Source organism: Excalfactoria chinensis, chromosome 15 (genome assembly GCF_039878825.1).
Source record: "Excalfactoria chinensis isolate bCotChi1 chromosome 15, bCotChi1.hap2, whole genome shotgun sequence".
Classification (NCBI taxonomy): domain Eukaryota; kingdom Metazoa; phylum Chordata; class Aves; order Galliformes; family Phasianidae; genus Excalfactoria; species Excalfactoria chinensis.
This window is the reverse complement of record NC_092839.1, coordinates 2,069,197-2,089,683: the sequence shown is the minus strand read 5'-3', so window position 1 is coordinate 2,089,683 and position 20,487 is coordinate 2,069,197. Positions and strand designations below refer to the sequence as shown.

At 47.4% G+C, this 20,487-nt stretch overlaps 1 protein-coding gene across 1 annotated transcript; it reads left to right on the top strand.

The window, feature by feature from the left end:
* Nucleotides 1-1,420: 1,420 nt before the first annotated feature.
* Nucleotides 1,421-20,124, top strand: CHMP4B (charged multivesicular body protein 4B). The gene is made up of 5 exons (XM_072350150.1): nt 1,421-1,853; nt 15,506-15,683; nt 16,334-16,448; nt 16,842-16,968; nt 19,302-20,124. The coding sequence occupies exons 1-5, from the start codon at nt 1,658-1,660 to the stop codon at nt 19,367-19,369; spliced, it is 684 nt and encodes a 227-aa protein (XP_072206251.1). The 5' UTR covers nt 1,421-1,657; the 3' UTR covers nt 19,370-20,124.
* The last annotated feature ends 363 nt before the right edge of the window (nt 20,125-20,487 follow it).

The window sequence follows — 20,487 nt, the reverse complement described above, 5'->3', positions numbered from 1 at the left end:
CTAAATATACTGTTCCTATTTTGCTGCTCTCTTTACCCACAGTGAACGGTGTCATTATGTGGCTCTGGGCGCTGGCTGCGGTGTTGCACTTCGATCTATTTTGATACAACATGTGGTACAGCTCTCCTCTATTGTGGAGGACAGGCTGGAGGAATGGCTGTTCCTTTTGAGGTCCTGCTTTCCTCCAGCTCTGCTATCAGGTCAGTGTGTTGAAATGAGGTGCTTGAGCTGATCTCCACTCACTACACTGAATGTAATTCAAAGGTCAGCAGCAGAGCCATGATACAGCGTGTGACCACGGGATACAAGGGCTGAAATACACAGCTGTGCAGGGAAGGTGGCTCCTCACAGCAAGTCAGGAGCTCTGGAAGCCCCATTTCTTCCTGTTCTGTCCAGCTGTATGAGCATCTCTGAAACCTGGGGTCAGTTAGGAAGTGCACAAGCTGTTCTATTTCCTGTGGGCCAAACTGGAAGAGTTTTACCCAGGAACTGCATCCCTGTTTCTGCAGCGTGTGCTGAGGAGGAGCAGAGCTGCTGGGCTGTAAGCCTGTATGTTCTGAGCACTGACAGCTGGACATCTCTTCACAGGGCTGGCTCTGTTGGGGGCATAAATCTGCTGTCAGAAGCCTCCTGGCATTTTCTGGAGGTTTCCTGGAGTACCCATGGGCTGGATGCCTGCTCTGGAACATCTGGAGTTGATGCTGGATCAGAACAAGTGCCTCTGGTGCTCAGATTCCACCTCTGGCAGCAGATCATAGGGTCATAAAGGTGGGCAGAATGTTGTGTCTGCACTCCAAGATTATTATCTCCCTCTGAGGGCTTTTCTGCCTTGGGAGTGGTTTCTGTAAACCTTGGATTTTCCTTCTCTAGGTTCTTTGTCTGTCTTTTCACGTTTGCCATTGCAAAGCTACCAAACTAGAGTGAGGTCTGTCAGAAGGCACTTAGTGAACTCCTGCAGTCTGATTATTCTCACTGAGCTGTTCCTGTCCTGCAGAGGAGGCAGTGCTGTGCTCACTGCATGGCAGTCAGCCATGTCCATGCCTGGGGACAGCCTGGAGGCGGGGTCTGTGCTTTGAACAAACTTGCTGCTGCCCTTTATCAGGCCTCAGCCGCAGTTAGGCCCGGCTCCATCTCTCCCAGCACGGGGAAATGCCCGCGGCCTACGACTACCCCTACGACTACCCCTCCTCCTTCCAGGCCCCGCGCCGTTGCCATGGCGACCGTTCATCTGCTGACGTCACCGCGCATTAACGTCACTCACCACGCGACGCCACTTCCGGGTTCCGCCCGTCTGCCCGCCGCTCCCCGCCCCTTCCCGCCGTGCTCCGCGCCCCGCACTACATTTCCCAGCGTGCCCCTCGCGAGGCCGCCGCTTGGCGGAGCGGCGCCGCGGCGCGGTGTATGCCGGGAGCTGTATGCTGCGCGGGGTTGGCCGCGGTGGGGCGGCGAGCTGGGGCTGCGAGCCGGGGCGGGGTGCGGGCCCGAGCGAGCGGCCGGCGTTGTCGGAGCGGTGCGGGCATCGCGGGGCTCTGCGGACGGACGGGCGGTCAGAGGGCCGGGCTGCCCAACGGGAGCTCCGCGAGGGGCGCGCAGTGACGGGCACGAAGCGAGAGGAGCGCCGCCATCGCCTGGTAGCGCGGCCCGGCGCAGCGCAGCCATGTCGGGGCTCCTGGGGAAGCTGTTCGGGGCCGGCGCCGGCGGGAAGGGGGCCGGGAAGGGCCCGTCCCCTCAGGAGGCCATTCAGCGACTGCGGGACACGGAGGAGATGCTGAGCAAGAAACAGGAGTTCTTGGAGAAGAAGATCGAGCAGGAGCTGGCGGCCGCCCGCAAACACGGCACCAAGAACAAGCGCGGTGAGGGCGGGGGGTGCGGGGCCGGGCCGGGCGCTCTGTGCGGGGATCCCAGCGGGCTGAGATCGGTGGTGGGACCGCATCTCTCATCCTGCATTGCGCCAGGGGAGTGCGGGGGGAAACTTATCAGAGGGAGCAGTAATAGAGTGACACAGCTGCCCGGGGGGGAAGGGCCGGTCACCGGCCCTGGAGGTGCTGGAGGACCGTGGGGATGCGGCGCTGAGGGTCGGTGGGTTCCGAGGGGTTGGGCTTGGTGATCATAGAGGCCTTTCCCAGCCTTAATGGTTCTGTTCTGTGTGTCTGTGTGCCCGCGGGCTCCTCGCCTGTTGCTCCGCGTTCCGGGTGGCTGGCCGGGCTTTCTTGTGTTGACGTTGCCCTTCTGGGCGGTGTCAGAGCAGGAGGATGGAAGGCGGCAGCGCTGTGATGCTGCAGGGCTGGCTCAGTGTAGGACTGAACTGCCAGCCGGGCCACCCAACAGGTTCTTCCTGGAGCTCCTTCCTGTTGTTCAGTCAGCAGTTGGGCCTCCTCTGTAGCTCCAAGGCTTCTCGGTGGTGGCACAGTGGAGCAGGGCTGGCTCTGGCCTCTCTGTTCCCAGGGTTGGTCCTTCTGAGGAGTTCTTTGAACTTGACCATCAGTTTCTCCATCCAATTTATTGCAGCAGATGTAATACGACAGAGTTTCTTGTGGTGTTTTTTTTTCTGGCCTAATTTGGTAGTGAGCTGGAAAGAACTAAAACGTGCATCTTCTGTAGTCATCTGTAGTTTCTGCATCCTCTTTCAGCGATCCCATGTAACTTGTGTCGTTCTCTATCTCTCATTGCTTACTGAGGTCCTTACCCTGCCACACTGCAGGTCACCTGTCCTACAGCTCTGTCCGTGCCCCATTCTGTGCTGTATGGTGCCGGATGCCCAGGAAGGACAAGCTGCCAATTGACTGCAGGATTCTGGGTCAGGCAAATCGAGGTCTTGAGCAGAACAGGATCCTGATGAGTAATTAAGGAGCTGTGAAATTGAGAAAGGCTGGGGGTGGAGTTCTGGTGGGAAACAAAACCCATTTTGATTATCTTTTGATCCAGTTGAAATATACTAAGTGAAACCAATTGAAAGCTAACTTATCAATGAATTCACTTCTTAAGTTCTCTTCCTTGTGATTCTTGGGCATGCACCAAGCACGTGGTTTTAACAGCTTATGAACTTCTGTGAGTACTTCTTGTCATCTGCAGTTTGGATATGTAGGCTGTGCAGCCAGACAGCTGCTTAGGAAAGTTAAAATGAGTGAGTAGGTGGTGTAAGCACCCTCCAGTCTGCTCTGTCCCATGACGTGGTGGGCTTTCACGCTGTATTGAAGTGTTTTTATCTGGCTGCATAGCTGTAGCAGTTCAGCACTCGCTGAGCAGGCCTTAAGGGCTTCAGTATTGGTGTTTTAACAAGCAGCAGTTTTTGCCTTCACTCTGCCTGCTGTCATTAGGCCGCAGTACCCAGCAGCTCCTGGGAGGTGGAGAAGGAAGCGCTGGGCAGCTCAGCCCTCCTGCAGTAAGATGAGCACAGCTCCAGTGTGCTCATGTCATCCCTGTGGGCTGAGGGGATGGCACTAGTGAGCGCTGTGCTGTCTGGTAGGAAGTTGGGTTGTGCTTTATCTCCTGTAAACAGTCAGTCTGTTCTTTTGGAAACTGTGTGAGTTTGGGTGTTTGCCTTATTTTCTTCAGATACTTTTCAGCACCTTTGCTGTTGCTTATGAGTGAGGGACCTAATTCACACAGTGAAGCAAATTAGCAGTAGCACAGCGTGGTTTGGTTACCTCACAAGATGTAAATCTGTGCTGAAAGTCAGTCCTGCATGAACACAAGAAGTGCAGCTGTGAACACAGTAGTTGGATCAGACACCCCAGCTTCCCAGAACAAAGCAAACTGCTGACTCTGTCCAAGGGATGTGAAGTTCTGGCACTCAGTGTTTGGTTTCAGGATGGCTCAGGGTGATCTTAACCACTGCTTTTCCAGTTTTACTCCTTTCCTTGTCCCCCTTGTTTTCCTAGAAGCGTGCATTGTGCTGCCAGGGAAACAGCACCTGTAAGTGAAAGCAATGAGTTCTGATCTCTTTGGTGTAACACTTCAGAATCTGCTCGGAAGAGAAACCTGTGCTCAGCCCACTTGGGTGCAGAATAACTCAGTGCCATTATGTTCCTGCCTATCAGAAACAGTGGAACAAGCAGAAAGCAAATACCAGGCTAATGTGCAGGAGATGGCTGTTTTATGGATTTCCTATCTGCTCTGATTTCTATTAGGCAGTGTTTTCTTTTTCTCTAAGGTGGAGGTTTTTTTCCATCACAGTCAAAGAACAAATTACTGTTTTGTTGGGGTTTTTTTTTGGCACTGGTGACTGAGTGCAAAACGGATTGAGGAGTGCAGCTAAATTCCTGCTGTGTAATTCAGGCTTTTCCTGGAAAGAGGACACTCCTGTTTTCCACCCCACACCAGAAATAGGAAAGTAAACACACAAGCTGGGTATAAGTTGGAGCCAGAAGTCCAGGTCTTCTGCCCACCTCTGTCTATTGGCAGGTCTTGGTGCTGCCAGGTAGAGCAGCCCAGCTGTCTAATTAGCATGAACACAAACTCTGCCACCCTCCTCCATGTGCCGGGGCTCCTTTGTGCTGATGTTGGCATTAGTTGTGTGCTGTGTGGGTTGGGTTGGGTGGTGTTTCAGCCAAATGCTAACCCTTAAAAGAGATATAAAACCAGTTTTCTGCTCTTGCCCACAGGAGTGCTGGAGCTGGCAGTGGGGCCTGCTGGTGTTGGTAGGCATTGTGCTGCAGGCTGTGGGGCCTCCCAGCAAGTGGGAGCAGCTGATTGTGAATTACAAAATGGAAGCATGGCTGCATGATGGCATAGATTCCTTTATGTAGATATTCAAGTGGTTGGAAATATTGTGGTTATCTGGTATTCAAGGAAAAGAAGGTTGCACCCTCAGACCTGGGTATGGGCAGAGGCCCCACGATCCTGTCTGACTTAAACACTTTGCAGATATATTTTTTGAAGGTTCTGCTTGAGGTTTGGTAAGATCAGTGATGTCTGCATCCAGAACCAGTTAATGCAAACCTGCTTTTGTTTTCAGAAATCATAAGATGCTGATATAGAGGTAGCAGCAGCCCTGTAGCAAACCCTATCCAGCCCTTGTCACATCGCAGCCTGCTGCGCCTCTGCTTTCAGTCGCAGGCTGTGTTAAAATGCATCCTCCCCTTCCAAGTGCTTACCTGCAGCCCCAATGCCAGAGTGAGCACTGATGGAAGCCAATTGCAGGCAGAATCCTTTGTCTTGCTCTGAGATTAATGAGTTGAATGCCAAAACACCTGGCTCTGGAAAGTGGTACTAATTACTCTTTTTAAATAGGTGCTTAGAAGCAAGAGGAAGCTTTTAGTTCACAGTTCTACATTGAACAGAGGCTTTTTGAGTCAGGTTGCTGTGCTATACAACAATTGGGGTGTACTCACAAATAGCTTTTAAAAAACTTCTACAAGCTGCACAGATGTAAGCCAGAAGCCTGTAGTTCAGCCAGGTGTGTTTTGGTAACTGCATTTGGCTGCAATACATCCGTCCCATGTTCCTTTTCTGCTTCATGCTCTGTCAGAGAGAGCACCTGGTATGTCTGCAGCCACCTGGATTGTTTTAATTGCTTTTTCTATCCCATTGCATTAGATGTTGGACTCCAGTACCCAATGAAGCCTCAGCCCTAGTTGCTAAAGCCTCCATAAGGGCTTTCTGTGCTGTTCATGACTGCAATTTGCAGGTCATGCAAAGTGCTGATTTGGTTTAAACCTCCTTTAGATCCTTGGACTGTTCAGCAAACTGCCTGCTTGTTTCTGGCTGGCAGAATTCATACAGAGCTGTGTTCCTGGGCTTCATGCTTGTTTCCTTTGGGTCTCCTTGCCAAGCCCTCCTGGCCCTTCAGCCACCCGTGTGCCTCTCCAACTGGTTCCCCTCCAGCAGCACTTGCTGGTCAGGGGAATCTCCCTGCTGCTGGAATGCCAGCTGGGTGTTGCATTGGACTGCAGGATGTGGAACTTGCTCTGATGTATCTGCAGCAGCCCTCTAGAGGAAGACACGTGGTGTGTCTGTGATACTTCCCATCTTAAAGGGCACTGTGATGTTCTTGACTTCAGCTGGACCTTGGAAGCAAGAGGGATCTCTGCTTCTTCTAGAGAAATTGCAGTGCTTTCAGTCATAAAGTAATAGTGAAGGACATGGCTGTGCTTCATTGGTGAGGACATTAACTTAAAATACAGAAGGGAGGGGGCAGCCTCGTGTCATAGGTCTATAGCCCTGGTGCTGGTTGGGACAAGGGTTTTTGCTTGCCTAGGTTCTCTTTGCCATTCATGCTAGACCTGAATAAGAAAGAGTTCCAGCCTCTCTGAGCTATTGCAGGGCTCATGTGCACTGTGCTTCCTGTCCTGTAGAAATGAGTGGTGCCCTTTGCAGGAGGGCTGCGCTGCAGCAGATGAGGAGGTAGTGCTGTTGTGGACTGTCCTGGCAGAGCGTGGCTTTTCAGATAGGTAAAGGCTTTGACTTTGGAGTGCTGTCAGCTGCTGAGCTGCTCGTAGCAGCGGTGTGGATGTGGCTGCATCCCACATGAGGAACCTGGGGTGCTGTGACCTTCCTATTGGGAAGTGAAGCACCCACCTTAACCTCCCACTGGGAAAGGCATGAGGCAGAAGGAGGTTCCCACTGGTGAAGCTCTGCCTGGCTGGGACAGAGGCAGTGACAGTTCTGCCCATAACACCCTTATACCTGGAAATCCAGTTGGGAGGAGTCTGCTGCAGCTTCCTGCATGTTCATCATTTAAATGAAACCTTTCCAGTACTCCGTTTATAGGTGCTCATATAACTATGGCCTAATTATACTGACAGTTGTTGCCTTTTAACTCTCAGCTGGCTGGCAGTCGGCTGTAGCATTTTGGGTTGGTGTTGTCCAGATAAGCAGGGTTGCTCATGCTGGGACTTGTGTATTTATTCTTGTGTGCAGCAGACAAGGGCTGAACTCAGAACCCAGTTTCATGTCTGCTGCCTTCCTCCTGGGTTTTTACACCAGTCTGTGTTCCTGCAGCGACCCATTGCCATAGTTTGGAAGGGAAGCTCTGGGGAGACCTTAAAGTGGCCTTCAAGTACCTTGAGGGGCTATGTAGGAAAGGTGGAGAGGATCCTTTATCAGAGCATGTAGGGATTGGACAAGGAGTAATGGCTTTGAACTAAGGGAGGGGAGATTTAGATTAGCTGTAAGGAGAAAATACTTCATTATACAAATGGAAAACCTGCTGGCATATTCTGCCTGGAGAAACTTTAGGAAAGCCAACTTCCACCTCTGGAGTGATTTAGTCATTAAAATCCCCTGGGAATCTGTCCTCACGGATGCGACAGCAGAGCGGAGCTGGCAGATCTTTAGGGAAGCACAAGAGTTCTCCATCCCCAGGTGTAAGAAGTCAGAAAAGGAAGGCAGGAGACTGGCATGGCTGAACTGGGACCTGCTGGTTGAACTGGAGAGCGAGAGGAACAGATAACCTGGAGAATTATGGGGATATTGCTAGTCTGTGTAGGGATGGGGTCAAAAAGGCCAAGGTCTAGATGGAACTGGACTTAGCAAGGGGTGCAAAGAAGTGTGAAAAGGCTTCTGTAGGTACACAATCAGAACAGGAAAGTCCAGGAGGATGTACCCTCCTACCTCCAGCGAGCAATGTAAGCAAGCTACTAACAGTGGACAGGCTTACAGTGTTTACAGGCTGTGTCAAGGCATTGTAGAAAATATGGTTCAGCTTATAGAAAGTAAGAAAAAAGAAATAAGAAATTATAGTTCTGGGGCTTCCAAAGGCTTGTCGTTTTTAACTTTTTCCCCTTTCAGCCATTAGCACTGGAATCAGATTTCTTATGGGGAGAACTTTACCAGATGAGATGCCAGCAGTAATGCCAGATATTACGACAGGCTCAGTAGAATCCCTGGTCATGGCAGCACTGTAATAATAACTGCACAAAGCTGGGAAGTAAAAGAGATTGCCCAGCTGGAAACGTGCTTCATTCCCTAGGAAGAGCAGGTCTCAAAGCGGGCTGCTGAGGGGTAGCATCTCCTGAGTTTTGTGTCTCATTTGCAGTAATATCATTTATACATAGAGATTATTTTTTCCTGTCAGAGAAGATCATTCCTAGATGTTAAGAAGGTTCTGCGATGCTTAAGAAGAGCTGCTTCTGTTCAGGAATCACAGAACCACATGGGTTGGAAGTGACCTCTAGAGAGCATCAAGTCCAACCCCTGCTCCAGCAGTTCTCTACAATAGGTCTCACAGGTTGGTGTCCTGCTGGGTCTTGAATATCTCCATAGAAGGAGACTCCCCAACCTCTGGGCAGCCTGCTGCAGTGCTCCATCACCCTGAAAAGCTAAAGGTAAACCTCTCCCTGATGCATTTTTTGGCAGAGGGATTCAGAGGAACAGAATGGGTTTCTCCCTGTAATTCCCTTTAATGGGGTGCAGAATGAAAAAGAAATGCCGTGAAGATGTTGGCAGGCTGTGAGAATCCCAAAGGGGCCCTTCAGGAAGCGTGTTTTATTTCATCCAAAAACCTTCAATGTTTGTCGAACTCTGAATAGTCTCTTATTTGGCTGTGCATAAAGTATCAAATTGGGTTGTGAAAAAGATGCAGATTATTAACAGCAGCATTTTTGTGGCAGGTTGAAAGTGGGGGAGAATAACTTACTCCAGTGGCCTTAGGGGGAAAGAAGACAAAACTGTCCCGGAGCTTATCTTAGTGGGGATTGTTGACCAGAGGAGTGTTGTCTTGGCGTTAAGAGGCGAGGAAATCAGTTCTGTTTGCTGCAGAGGAGGAGGTGACTCGCTGCCTGGTCTGGGCTCCAGAGCGTGGTGTGTTTCAGTCTGTAATGCCAAACCTGAGCATGTTAGGCACTGTCTCAGGAGCATATGACACTGCAATCATGGGTTCTGACCTTTGGAAATGCACTTTCAGTGCTAGTGACTCACAGGCAATAAGGAAGCGTGGTGGAGGTGGGGCTGCCTGCTGCTGGGACATGGAGACAGCAGTGCCATGCAGCCAGGTGTGTGCAGGCAGAGGGCTGTGAGGGATGCTGATGGCACAGAGCAGTGCTGCTGGGTGATGTGCTGTTAGCCATGCTGTGTGGGAGTTACACGGCTCAGAACATGCATTGCTGTCACACAGAGATGCTTTTTGCTTTATTGTTCTTCCCCCCTTGCTTGGTTGTAGATTTGTAAACTGGAGTCCTTATTGTTTAGTTTAATCTCCAGTAGAATGGACTAAATGTTCTTGCAATACTTTCTTCAGAAGGAAGTTGTAATCTTGTTTTAAATACAGAGAGGACAGAAACCTTTCATTCTCTGCCTGGATTTAGATGCTTTATTCAAGTAGTTTAAAACAGGCACTTAATCTGTAAGCTGGAAAAAGCTGAAAAAAGCTGCCTGCCTTTTGAGGAGAGAGTTTGGGAGCTCTGTTAATGCTTAGCAGACAGGCACAGGAGGATGAATGGGGAGAAAAGGCTGAGCTCTGGGCACTTCTTGTGTAAAATGCTCCTGCAAAAAGGAGGGACGAAGGCTGCTGGCAGCTTTGTGAACTGTGGGAGATGTTCACTCCATTACCAGGGACTAACATGTGATAATGGCTGCAGACTTCCAGCCTAAAGTGACTTTTAGGCCTGGGTATATTTGCCAGGCAGCACAGGTCTTAGGGGGTGGCCTTCATGGGAAAAGCAGTCGTGCTGTTTTGCCCTCTGTTAGCCATGGAGGCAGTGTGAATTTATATTTATCCATGTTTCACTGCTTCCTTCTCCCATCCACTATTATACCACAAAGCTTAAAATCATGGCTGTCTTCTTGGACCTCTGATACTTGGTGCTGTGCATTCACCTTGGCTGAAGGCAGCTCAGAAACGAATGGGCAACCAATAGCCTTGCGTACTGGCTCACTGAGCGTGCTTGTTTCTTCCTCTGCAATCCCTTGTACAAGGTCTGCTTGGCAGCATTGCCCAAAGCCTTCATGTCTCTCCTCTTTCATTGCTGGCATGCTGGGCAAGCCCTTTGAAGCACCAAGACAATCCCCAGGCAGAAGTGTGCAAGGTGAGGGTGCATTGCAGCTGTACCATCTGGTTCTGGAAATACCCCAGAAGGTTTTGGAAACGTCCTGGAAAGATCTGACCTCTAGGCCCTCCCCAGGTACATGCAGCAGCTTTGCAGAGTCAGGGTGCACCTGGTGCATTGCTGCTGGGTTAAGTTTGAACCAAGGAGAGCATTCAGCCAGGCAGTAGCTTTCTGGGCTAACAAACTTCAGCACAGTTGTATTTATTCGAGCTTAAACTCAGAGGTAGGGAAGAATTTTGTAAGACTGTGGCAGGATCTGTCTCTATTGGATTTACACCTGCCTTTTTGTCTGTAGCACTGGGGGTTTTGCTTGAACTTCTTGGAGTTCTCTGGGAATACTGCAGGCAGTTTGCTCATTCTCAACAGCTGCAAAGCAGGCAGCAAATTGCTTCTTATGCTGAGTAGTGCCTCTAGTTTATCCCATTTCAAGGGCAGCAAGGGTGTTGGTGGTGATTACGTTTTCTGCTGAGGCAGGTGCCAGGAAAATGGAATCACATTTTCAGAAGCAGCAAAAATAATGATGAATCTCCTGTTCCCAGTCAGGTGTGCAGTGCAACGTGTGGGATGGTGACCCAGTGTCAGGCTGTGGTCTCTGTTTCTTCCAATGGCAGTGAGCAGGCATTTCACGTGCATCTGTGAGAGGAGTTCCAGGGCTCACAGCTACCCCTGTGAAAGCATGGCTTAATTTCAGCACAGCTCCCAAATGCTTTCCCTCTGCTGAAGGAACCGGTCTGCCTGCCTTCCCCATGCAAGGATGTGTTTTTGCTAGCACAGCCTGTGGTTGCATGTAGGTGGAAAAGTGTCTCGTTCTTAGTTTCCTCTGCATATCAATCTATACTTTCCTACTCTTGCTATTTAAAAGTATTAGTTCAGTAGGATTGCTGAGGGTGTAAATATCCCTTTAACTGCTTGTACAATGCATGTACCAGCAGCACTAACTGGCTATAGGGCTGGTGGTGTTTAATGAAATCATTGACATGTTCAGTCAGATGTTTCTCACTGAGTGCAGCACCATGTGGCAAAAAAATCGTATCTTTATTCTGCTCCCTTCTGATCACCGTGAGCATTTTCTTATACCAAAGAGCTGCATGCATATGTATTTTGGGGCGGATTTTAGGCTTATGACAGCTCTGTTAACAGTTGTTTACGTCCAGCTTGAAATATCTTAAAAATTGCATAAAATTCTTCCAGACTGACTGCAATTTTAGAGAAGAAAGTGTTTTGTCAGGCAGTAAGTCTGGCTGAGACAGCGGGAACATGGATATTTCCCCTTCTCACTTGGAAACATTCATTTCTCAGGGGGAGAATGGGCTGAACACTGTAACACTGATTCTGTCCTTATCAGTGCAGGTTGGATCCCACCTGTAGCTGACTTTCATGTGATGATCGAGTATTTTTGCCATGCTGGGGTTTGCTTTGATTCATTAAGTGAAGATTATCTTAAGCATTGATCTTCTGATGTTTTTTAATAGTGAATTCAAAGCCTTCTGTTGGGTTTTGCTTCTCTCGTCAGCTCAGCTCATCTATTTAGCAGGTGGAGAGGACGGTGTGCTGGTTATGGGTCAGCAATTACTGTCTCTTCCTCGTGTGCAACCTGCAAGAGGTTTGAGCTAAAATGGAGAATAAAAAGACAAGCAAAACCTCCCTCCTTCTAGGGCAGCGGTGATTTGAAGAGGTACTGCTGCTTTTCTATAGAAAGAGGAATAATTCAAGAACAAGTTAACACATCCAAAGCCCTACTGCTTTTAGATAAAGAAATACCCAGTGCTAACCCTTACTAAGTGCAAAGGCATGTGTTCTCCAAAGAAATACACAGCACACAAAGTGAGGGGAACGACTCTCAGTCCTTATTTCTTTCTGAATATATTGAGCACTTCACAGAAGCTGCTGTAAGATGCTGCTCCAGTGATCCTGTAACCTTACCCAGCTTTTTATTTAGTTTTTATTTATTCTAAGGTAAGGAAATTGGCACGCATGGAAAATGCAGGTCAGCTCCTGCCAGCAAAATGTGCTACCGAGGTGTCTGGCAGCAGGCTGCAGCTGGGGAGTGCAGTGAGCCTGCCTGGGGGCAATGCTCAGAGCAGTATCAGTGGTGGTGGGTCCTGCAGGAGCAGTTCCATGGCTATTAAGGGTGTGAAATTACAGCGCCTGCTGATGTCACTGCTGCCTTGGAAGTAGTAAAGGTGTAATTAAGGTGCCAGCCTGAAGCCCTCCTATTCCATGACTGCTAGATGCAATAGCTGTGCTTGGAAGGAACAGAGATGGGCTGTGTTATGCTTGGACTTCAGGAGCACGTGTGTTCCTTGCACATGTGTGAAATACTGCAATGTTGGAAGATGCATCCGTGGCCAACTGTCTCTCCTTCAGATTTATTTCAAGTTCCGGAAACTGATGTTGTGTCAGTTCCTTTCAGAATAAGCTTTCATTGCTTTGACTTCATTGAAAACGTGATAAAAATGTGTATCTCAGGCAGTATGGAGGATTTCAGGGGGTATTTATGCAGATGGTAAAGGCTGCTTTGCAAGGTAAAGGCAGCAGAACCACTCATCTGTCTTCAGAAATCAAAGCTTGAGTAGGAGAGCAGAGGGGCAGCAGTTCCAGCTCAGAGCTGTGCCCTGAGATCTACCACCACCCTGTGAAGTGTGACAGCAATGCATACATTTGCAGCCCACTGTTTGCAATGGCAAAAGCTGCTCCCGGTGTGTTTCCAGTAGGGTTTGGAGGCTCTCCCCATGCGTGGGCTGTTCTGTAAGGCTGTGCAGCTCTCCTGCCAGCCCTAAGGGTGCCCTTAGTCTGGAATTTCCTTCAGAACTCTGTGCTGGGGGTGTTGGGAGTGGTGTGTTCTTCCTGAAAACTTAGAATGGAGAAATCAGCCCTAGGAGGGAGATGGGAACCAACTCAACTGTGACAGGCTTGGAAACAAGTGTGACCTAAGTTAACAAGGGGATACGGATGGGAATAGATTGCAAGAGATTGTGATTGTCTCAGTCGAGACAGACTGCTGTCTGTTCCTTTATAGTTGCAGGAAACACCAGTCTGTTCTGAAAGGTTTTCTTCATTGCAGAAGCCCACGTATTACTTTGATGCTCATTGCTCTGCGCTGGATATCCATCCTAACGTGCCCAGGCACAGAAGCACTGTGCATGCCCTGCATCTCTTGTTGGTCTGTGCTCCCTTCAGGCAGCTGAAAAGTGGCTATTTCCACCTCCTGCTCATCAGCTGGGTGCAGGCGGGCACTCGGATCCTGGGAAGCTTTGTCCTTGCATTGCCCTGACTGCAGAGGGAAGCAGAAGAGTCTGCTGACACTTCTTGGCTGCTCCCGATCACACATGCCCTTACACAGTGATGCTTGCAGTATTGCTTGAGCTGCTTGCTCTGAAAGTATGCAAGAAGGAAATGCTGTTATTCTCTGTGATGCACAAAATGCTCAATAAAGGATGTTTCATTGCTAGTATGGTCAGGTTGTGGTTGGACTCGATGATCTTTAAAGTCTTTTCCAACCTGAGCGATTCTATGATTCTGTGAATTCTATTTGATGCTTCCCAGCATCTGCCAGCGTTTAAATGGTACTGACAGCTTTTTCTTTGTACGATAACTTAATTAAACAATGAGTGCAAAGTTAACCAGACTGAATGTACCACAAGTGCATTGCTTTTTGCTCTGTGCCTGGTATCAAGCTGGAATGTTCAACCCACTATCTGTTTTGTATCCCATTCTGGAAAGAACGTGCAGGCCTTTGTGTGACGTGAGAATTCAGTGCTGTTCCTGCTTGTGCCAAATGAAAGCTGCCAGGGCTGTGAGATTGGCCCCAGAATAGCGGGGGATTTACCCATCGTTGGGGTGGGGTGCACTGAAGTGCCTTGGGTTTGGCATTGGGCTTGTGTTGGAGCAGTTGGGATGACCTTTGTTTGTCCTTCTGGTCGCATCTGCTACATCAGTCCTTGGTCCTTGCAGGATGCTTGGCAACTTCAGCCACAGCTGCACAAAGTGGTTCTCTGTTCAGTATTGCTATTCCAGTAAGCTGGAGGAATCAGAAATTAATCAGAGTGTATTCATGGCCACTTAAAGGACTGAAGGGGTGAGTTCCTCTTCAAGATGCTGGGGTGTTATACTGAGGGCTTCTCAAGATGGCATCTGACATCAAGACACAAGATGTCTGCCAGCTTTGTCTGCAGACTTAATCCTCTTTCAGGAGCTGAGATCACAGAATCACCAAGGTTGAAAAAGACCAACAGGATCATCCAGTCCAACCATCCACCCATCACCAATAGCTCTCACTAAGCCATGTCCCTCAACACAATGTCTAAACATTCCCTGAACACCTCCAGGATCGGTGACTCCACACCTCCCTGGGCAGCCCATTCCACTTCCTGACCACTCTTTCAGAGCTGGTCTGTGTGGAGACCCAGGGAGCTGGTGGGCAGCAGCACTGAGCTCTGCTCTCTGTGACAGCAACAGGGCCTAAGGGAACAGCATGGAGCTGTGTCAGAAGAAGGCTGTGCCCCAGAGGGTGGTGGGCACAGCTTGAGCTGCCAGAGCTCAGGGAGCACTGGGCCACCACTCTCAACCACAGGGGTTGGGTTTGAGTGGTGCTGTGTGGATCTGGAAGTTGGACTCGGTGATCCTTGTGGGTCCCATCCAACTTGGGTTATACTCTGTGATTCCGTGCCTGTAAGTTGAGCATCTCTAAGGTCCCTTCAAACTCGCACGATACTATGATACTATGATTTAAACAAGATGGACATATTATGTCACATACCTTGTCACACAGTGGACAAGAAGTCTGTGTCAGAAGCAGAAGTGCCATGGAGGAAGTTGTAGTTGTATGCATTGATGCTTGATGTTACACTTGGTTGTTGCTCATCAGACAGTGGTGCTCTGTGCTTGGTAACACTTTGCCCATGGTGCTGCTCCTACTGAACCTTTACCTACTTACAGGCAGGATTACTGGTAAATCCAGCTTGTGCGCTCTGTATTTCAGAAGGGAGCATGCACCAGGCTGCAATGTGGGCAGTACCTTGTAGCAGGAGTGACATGAAACGCACACAATGTTTGTTTATAGATGTGTACATCACAGCATCCAGCAGCAAAGCAAAGAGAGCTTTGTCTCGCTTCCTATTTGACTGAGTTTCTACTACCAGCAGCTGCACAGCAGCACCGTAACCTCAACTGACGGTCACTGCACCAGCAACCATGCTGGGATGTACTGAGGGGAACAAAGATGTTTCTGAGTGCATCAGATTGTGTATTGAAGCATGCTGTTTGCTGCAGCCTGGTCTCTGTGCTGTGGCTTGTTACAGCTGGCTGAGCTGCCAGTCCTTCAGTCTCATCTTAACCTACATCCTTCTGGCAGCTGCAGATGGCCAGTGCTTACTTAGCCACCTTTAAGCAAGTAGGCAACCATAAGACAAACAATACAGTGTGGTGAATGTTGCTGTGTACTGAGTAGCATTTGGTACAAAACAGTGGCTGGCTGCAATGCAGATCTCACTGATCCTACTTTTCTTTCCTTTGCTCAGCTGCTCTTCAGGCCCTTAAGCGTAAGAAGAGGTATGAGAAGCAGCTTGCACAGATAGATGGCACGTTGTCCACAATCGAATTTCAGAGGGAAGCCCTGGAGAATGCCAACACCAACACTGAAGTGCTTAAGAATATGGGTTTTGCTGCTAAAGCTATGAAAGCTGCCCATGACAACATGTAAGTTATTCCCCTGTCTCCTTCTGTAGGACCCTTAGTTTGGCATTTGTTTGATATGCTGAATACCACATATTATAACAAGTAACAGAGCCAATGCAGTAACATCTTCTTTTAAAAAGTCTATAACTTAAATACAAGTAAAGCATTAGATATATGTGGATATTGGCCAAGATATGAAGCGTCAGTGCTTTCTCCATTTGGCATTGATTCACACACCATGAAGCCACTCGTGGCACATGCACAGTCTTTGCCCAGCAGAAGCCACCAGTGGGGTCTAAAGCAGATAGGAGGGCATACCCACCTATGGATCTGCCTGTACACAGCATGTTTTTAGCCTCAGGGGGAGGGTTAAGCTTTTTTTTTTGCTGTGGACTTTGTGAATGTAGCAATAATTAAAGCACTGTGGGAATGTTGTACTTCTTCCAAAAGCAAATATTGTAGATGTAATGTAATAATGCTGGAACAGGGAACAGAGCAAATGATTATTAATATCAAAAATACAAGCCAGGACCTTTCCAGATGAGGTCTCTGTATGTAACTGCTGTGAGCTCAGCTTTTGGGAAGTGAAACAAGAAATTACGTGTAACTTTACTGACAGTGGGGAATGAGGTGTAGGCGGATAGTGACCTCCTCTTTCCTTTGTTTTATAGGGATATTGATAAAGTAGATGAATTAATGCAGGACATTGCGGAGCAGCAAGAGCTGGCAGATGAGATTTCAACAGCCATCTCGAAGCCAGTAGGATTTGGGGAAGAATTTGATGAGGTATGCATTGAATTTTCCTCTGTTTAAATGAAATCTTTCTCTCAAGATCTGCATGTCACGTGTTTCTAGGAATAGAAGTAGGATAGAAAATCTCTCCTGGAATTTGTTACTTGCTATTTCTGCCAGTGCATACAACAGCTGTGAAACTGACTTTATGCTGAGGATGGTCTGGATGACCTGATCTGATAACATTTGGACTTTCATATCTTTGCTGTCTTTTCCAAGAGAGGGATTTGGGAATTCACACAAAGATTCAGGCTCTTTATCTCCTCAGTTTGGGCTGATCCTCTGCATTTAAGCTATTCTGCAGTAACATGGCTGGCTAAACCTGCTTGATAGTAAATATGATCTAAAAGTTTGTGCTTATTTTTTCTTCTCCCTTTATAAAACAAGGATGAACTCATGGCAGAACTAGAGGAACTAGAACAAGAAGAATTAGACAAAAACTTGCTGGAAATAAGTGGTCCCGAAACAGTACCACTACCAAATGTGCCCTCAATATCAATACCATCAAAGCCAGGTAAGTGTGGATCAGAAACACCTTGGGTTGTTACAGTGCACCTTCATTTCACTTTCCAAAGTTTAACTTTGCTGGGAATGATGCTCAGGACAGAGTGGAGATGCAGAAGAGGGAAGCCAGAAGCAGCCTCCTGCTGACTGCTGCTGATCCAGAAGGGAAGTCATCCTGACCAACAGCGTATGGGTATAAAGGAAAGGGAGCTGAGTTGCGAGCTTATTAGCTCTTAGAATTAGTTCCAGGCTGGTTTAGATACCCACATTGAACTCTACTTCCTTGTTTTATTTTACTTAAGAATTCCTGTTCTGGCTTTTGGAAGAACCTCACCTGTTTATCCTCAGTCCCCTACTTGGGGTCCAGTGTTGTCTTCTTTGTCTGTGGTTTGCATGTACTCAAGCAGACTTGTGGTCATGCCAGTTTTACAGCACATGTATCTAGCAAAAACTGGTATGATAATGTCACATGAAGAGTGGCCAAGAATTGTTAGCATTTGCACAGACAGGTCAAAGCTGCTTTTCAAGCAGCACTAATTACTTCTGTGAACTAGAAGTGATTCCTCAAGAAATGTAGTTGATTTGGAACACCTTTGGCATGCGTTAACAGGATGTCAAGTTTTGCTATCTGTTTTGCTAGATTTGCTATAAGGTATTCCAAGGAAGTTGTAGACTTTGCAGCCCTCTTGTGTGCTTTCTTAGAGGGAAAAGAGGTCCAAAAAGCTGGAGGGTGGGAATATTCCCAACTGCTTGTCAGTATATCTGTAATTATCGTGCTGCTCCTGGGATAATTGAAGACCTGGGAAGCAACATTCAATGGCAAACAAGAAGGTTTTGCTTCAGGTGGCTTGTTGGGAAGTTTTCTTGTTGTGTGCTGTTTGTTTCTTTTAGATATAACTGATCTTGTGTTTGTTTCTAGTTCTGTTTTGTGAGGCAGAATGGCTGACAGGTGTTGATGAGAGAGCAGTGAGTTGTGTTAAAGTATCTTGAATCAGTGCCTTAATCCAAATTCAGACTCAACAGCAGGAAAATCAGTTTTTAGATAAAATTGGGCACTTTTTGCTGTATAACTGTTTTCATGAAGTTTGTTGTCATTAAAACGTACCAACCTGAAACAAAAGGTACCTTTTGCATTGTATTAGAATTAAAAGTACTTTGGGTCATTACTGACTTCCAGTGGGATTGCTTTACCTGACAGCTCAGGTACATGCTTTGTGTCTGCTGTGGTAGAGCTGACTCCATTACCTCCTTTTTATTCATTGGATAGAAAGTGATCATGAGTTTTCCTGCCTTTCCAGTTCTCAGGAGCTGCCTGGATTTTGAAGTAATCAGTTTACGTGAGGAGAGTTTCTGTTACCTACCAGCTGTACTGATGGCTGGTGGAAATCAGGCCAAAGCTGTTTCTGTTTAGCTGAGACTGGATACGCTTAATTTAGAAAAAGGAATTCCAAACTTGTACAAGCAGTAGGTTTTGAGTTTGACTTAAAGCTGACTCAGTTCCCTTTGATGTGAATGTGTCATTAGGATGACACAAGCCATTCTGAGCATGAATTCTTTGACTCTTTTTGTTTCCCTTTTAGAAACAGGGCAATTGTGAAGCTTGAACACTGTCTGAGGAGGAACTTTTCCCCTTCTGTATTTTCCAAAGTTGCTGTAGCAATTTCTGGGTTAAAATCTTTCGCTGAGTTAATGGTTTTCATTCCAGAAATTGGATTTACTATATTAGTACAGACAGCATTGTTTGCTCCCCTGGAGGGACCAAAACCAACTGCAGAGCAACATGTGCAGGCTGCTGCTTCACATCTGCACCCAGCCAGCTGGCGACTGTGGCAAGAGAGGGGATGCAGCTCCTGGTTTGTTAGCTCCTCAGCCCCTCAAAGAGCATAACAGACAGAAGGGTTGGGAGTCTCCCACTTCTGTACTTGGCCATACCAAAACCTGCTGCCCTCTGTGTATTGTTGCAGTTTGAGAACCTACTGATGCACTGAGGAATTTATCTGTGAGACAGTGATACTGGAGATAAGCTTCTGTAAGAAACTGTATCAAGCTGAAAGCTCAGGGTGTCCCTCCTGTATGGTGTGTTGCTTACAGCAACCAGCAGATACCACTGGCTGTACACAAACCTTCATTTGTGTTTGCGTTTTTCCTATTAATTTTCCTCATTTACATTGGTGCCTTCAGAAAGTGCAGTCCGTGGTGCATTTTCAGAAGGTACCATTTGGTTTAGTTGAAGAAGGTAGCATCCTCAGCTAGCATTTGTTGTCTCCCTTACTGGTTGGTGACTGCAGGGTTCTGCCAAGGTTCCCATTTGTAACTCATGGATCTTCTTTTAATATCTTGCAGCCAAGAAGAAAGAGGAAGAAGAGGATGATGACATGAAAGAGCTGGAAGCTTGGGCAGGAAACATGTAACCACAGCAGCAATCGGCTGGAAAAGGACTTTGATTACCTATTCTGGGTGCAAATATATCGTGTTGAGGAGAAAGCATAAGTAAAATGTCTTTATCTTTCATTTTAACCTGAAGCAGTGGGAGCTGCGTTGCTGTTTTCTGCATAGCGTGGTCTGCACAAAGGAAAGAGTGGGGAGCAGAGGGAATTGCCTGCGGTTTCTATGGTTGAATTTCTGTAAAAAAAAAGGTACTTGCAAAATTAAACATTCAGCTTTTGGACTGTGCTAACGCCACTGCTGGATTTTCATCTTCAGACGTTTGGGCCGTATTGAATTGAAACAAGCTGAAAAGCACTCTGTGATTTTTAAGTCCGTTTAAGTGTGTTTAGAAGTCTTGTAAGGCATTAAAAAAGAAAAAGGAAAAGCCCTAAGCCACCATCGGCTTCTTATTGTGTTTAGGTGCAGGAATACTTTAGGTTTTTAGTTCTTTGCAAGTTATATTTATATCCCTTGACTGATGTGTGGCCAGCCTTGTGTCTGTCACCGCAACAGCGTAGTCTCTATTCCCATTTTAATTGGTGATAATGATCCGCAATTGACAAATGCTATCTTGGAAGTAGGGAAGGTTTAAATTTCAGTTGTACATTTTTCTACATAGCACTACAATGTTTATTGCTTTTTGTGATAATTGATAACCCATCCAGATACGTGCACACAATTATTTTAATTAAGAAACTACTATGGATTGCACTGTATTAAATATCTTGATTAATTTTCATCCGTGACTACTGTCATCAGTTCCTTATGATGCTTAAGCAGTCTTCAAAGCTAGCTGAATTTTGGTGATCTGGCTTTGATTTGCTTGTATAAACCTTGAGTCTCAGCTGAGCAAAGTAGCCAAAGGACTCCTGTAGCTGTTCACTCATTCTAATAATCTGGGACACAGCATCAAAATCCATGCTAAGGAGAAGTGAAAGCTGTGTTCATAAGAGAATCAACGGGTTTAAGGACAGCTCAGAGCCTTGGCTTTATCGTGTTTTGTTATATAAATGACATCTCCTGTGCTCTGTGCTAACAAGATATGTTGTAAAGCCCTTCTATTTTATAGGAGTTACGGCTGACCATCTCAAATGCAGCACGG

Excerpts from the sequence above, each read along its gene's own strand:
- CHMP4B (XM_072350150.1), top strand. The coding sequence starts at position 1,658 with ATGTCGGGGCTCCTGGGGAAGCTGTTCGGGGCCGGCGCCGGCGGGAAG. Across the intron at positions 1,854-15,505 it reads CGGCACCAAGAACAAGCGCG|CTGCTCTTCAGGCCCTTAAG; the intron begins GTGAGGGCGGGG and ends TCCTTTGCTCAG. Across the intron at positions 16,969-19,301 it reads ATCAATACCATCAAAGCCAG|CCAAGAAGAAAGAGGAAGAA; the intron begins GTAAGTGTGGAT and ends AATATCTTGCAG.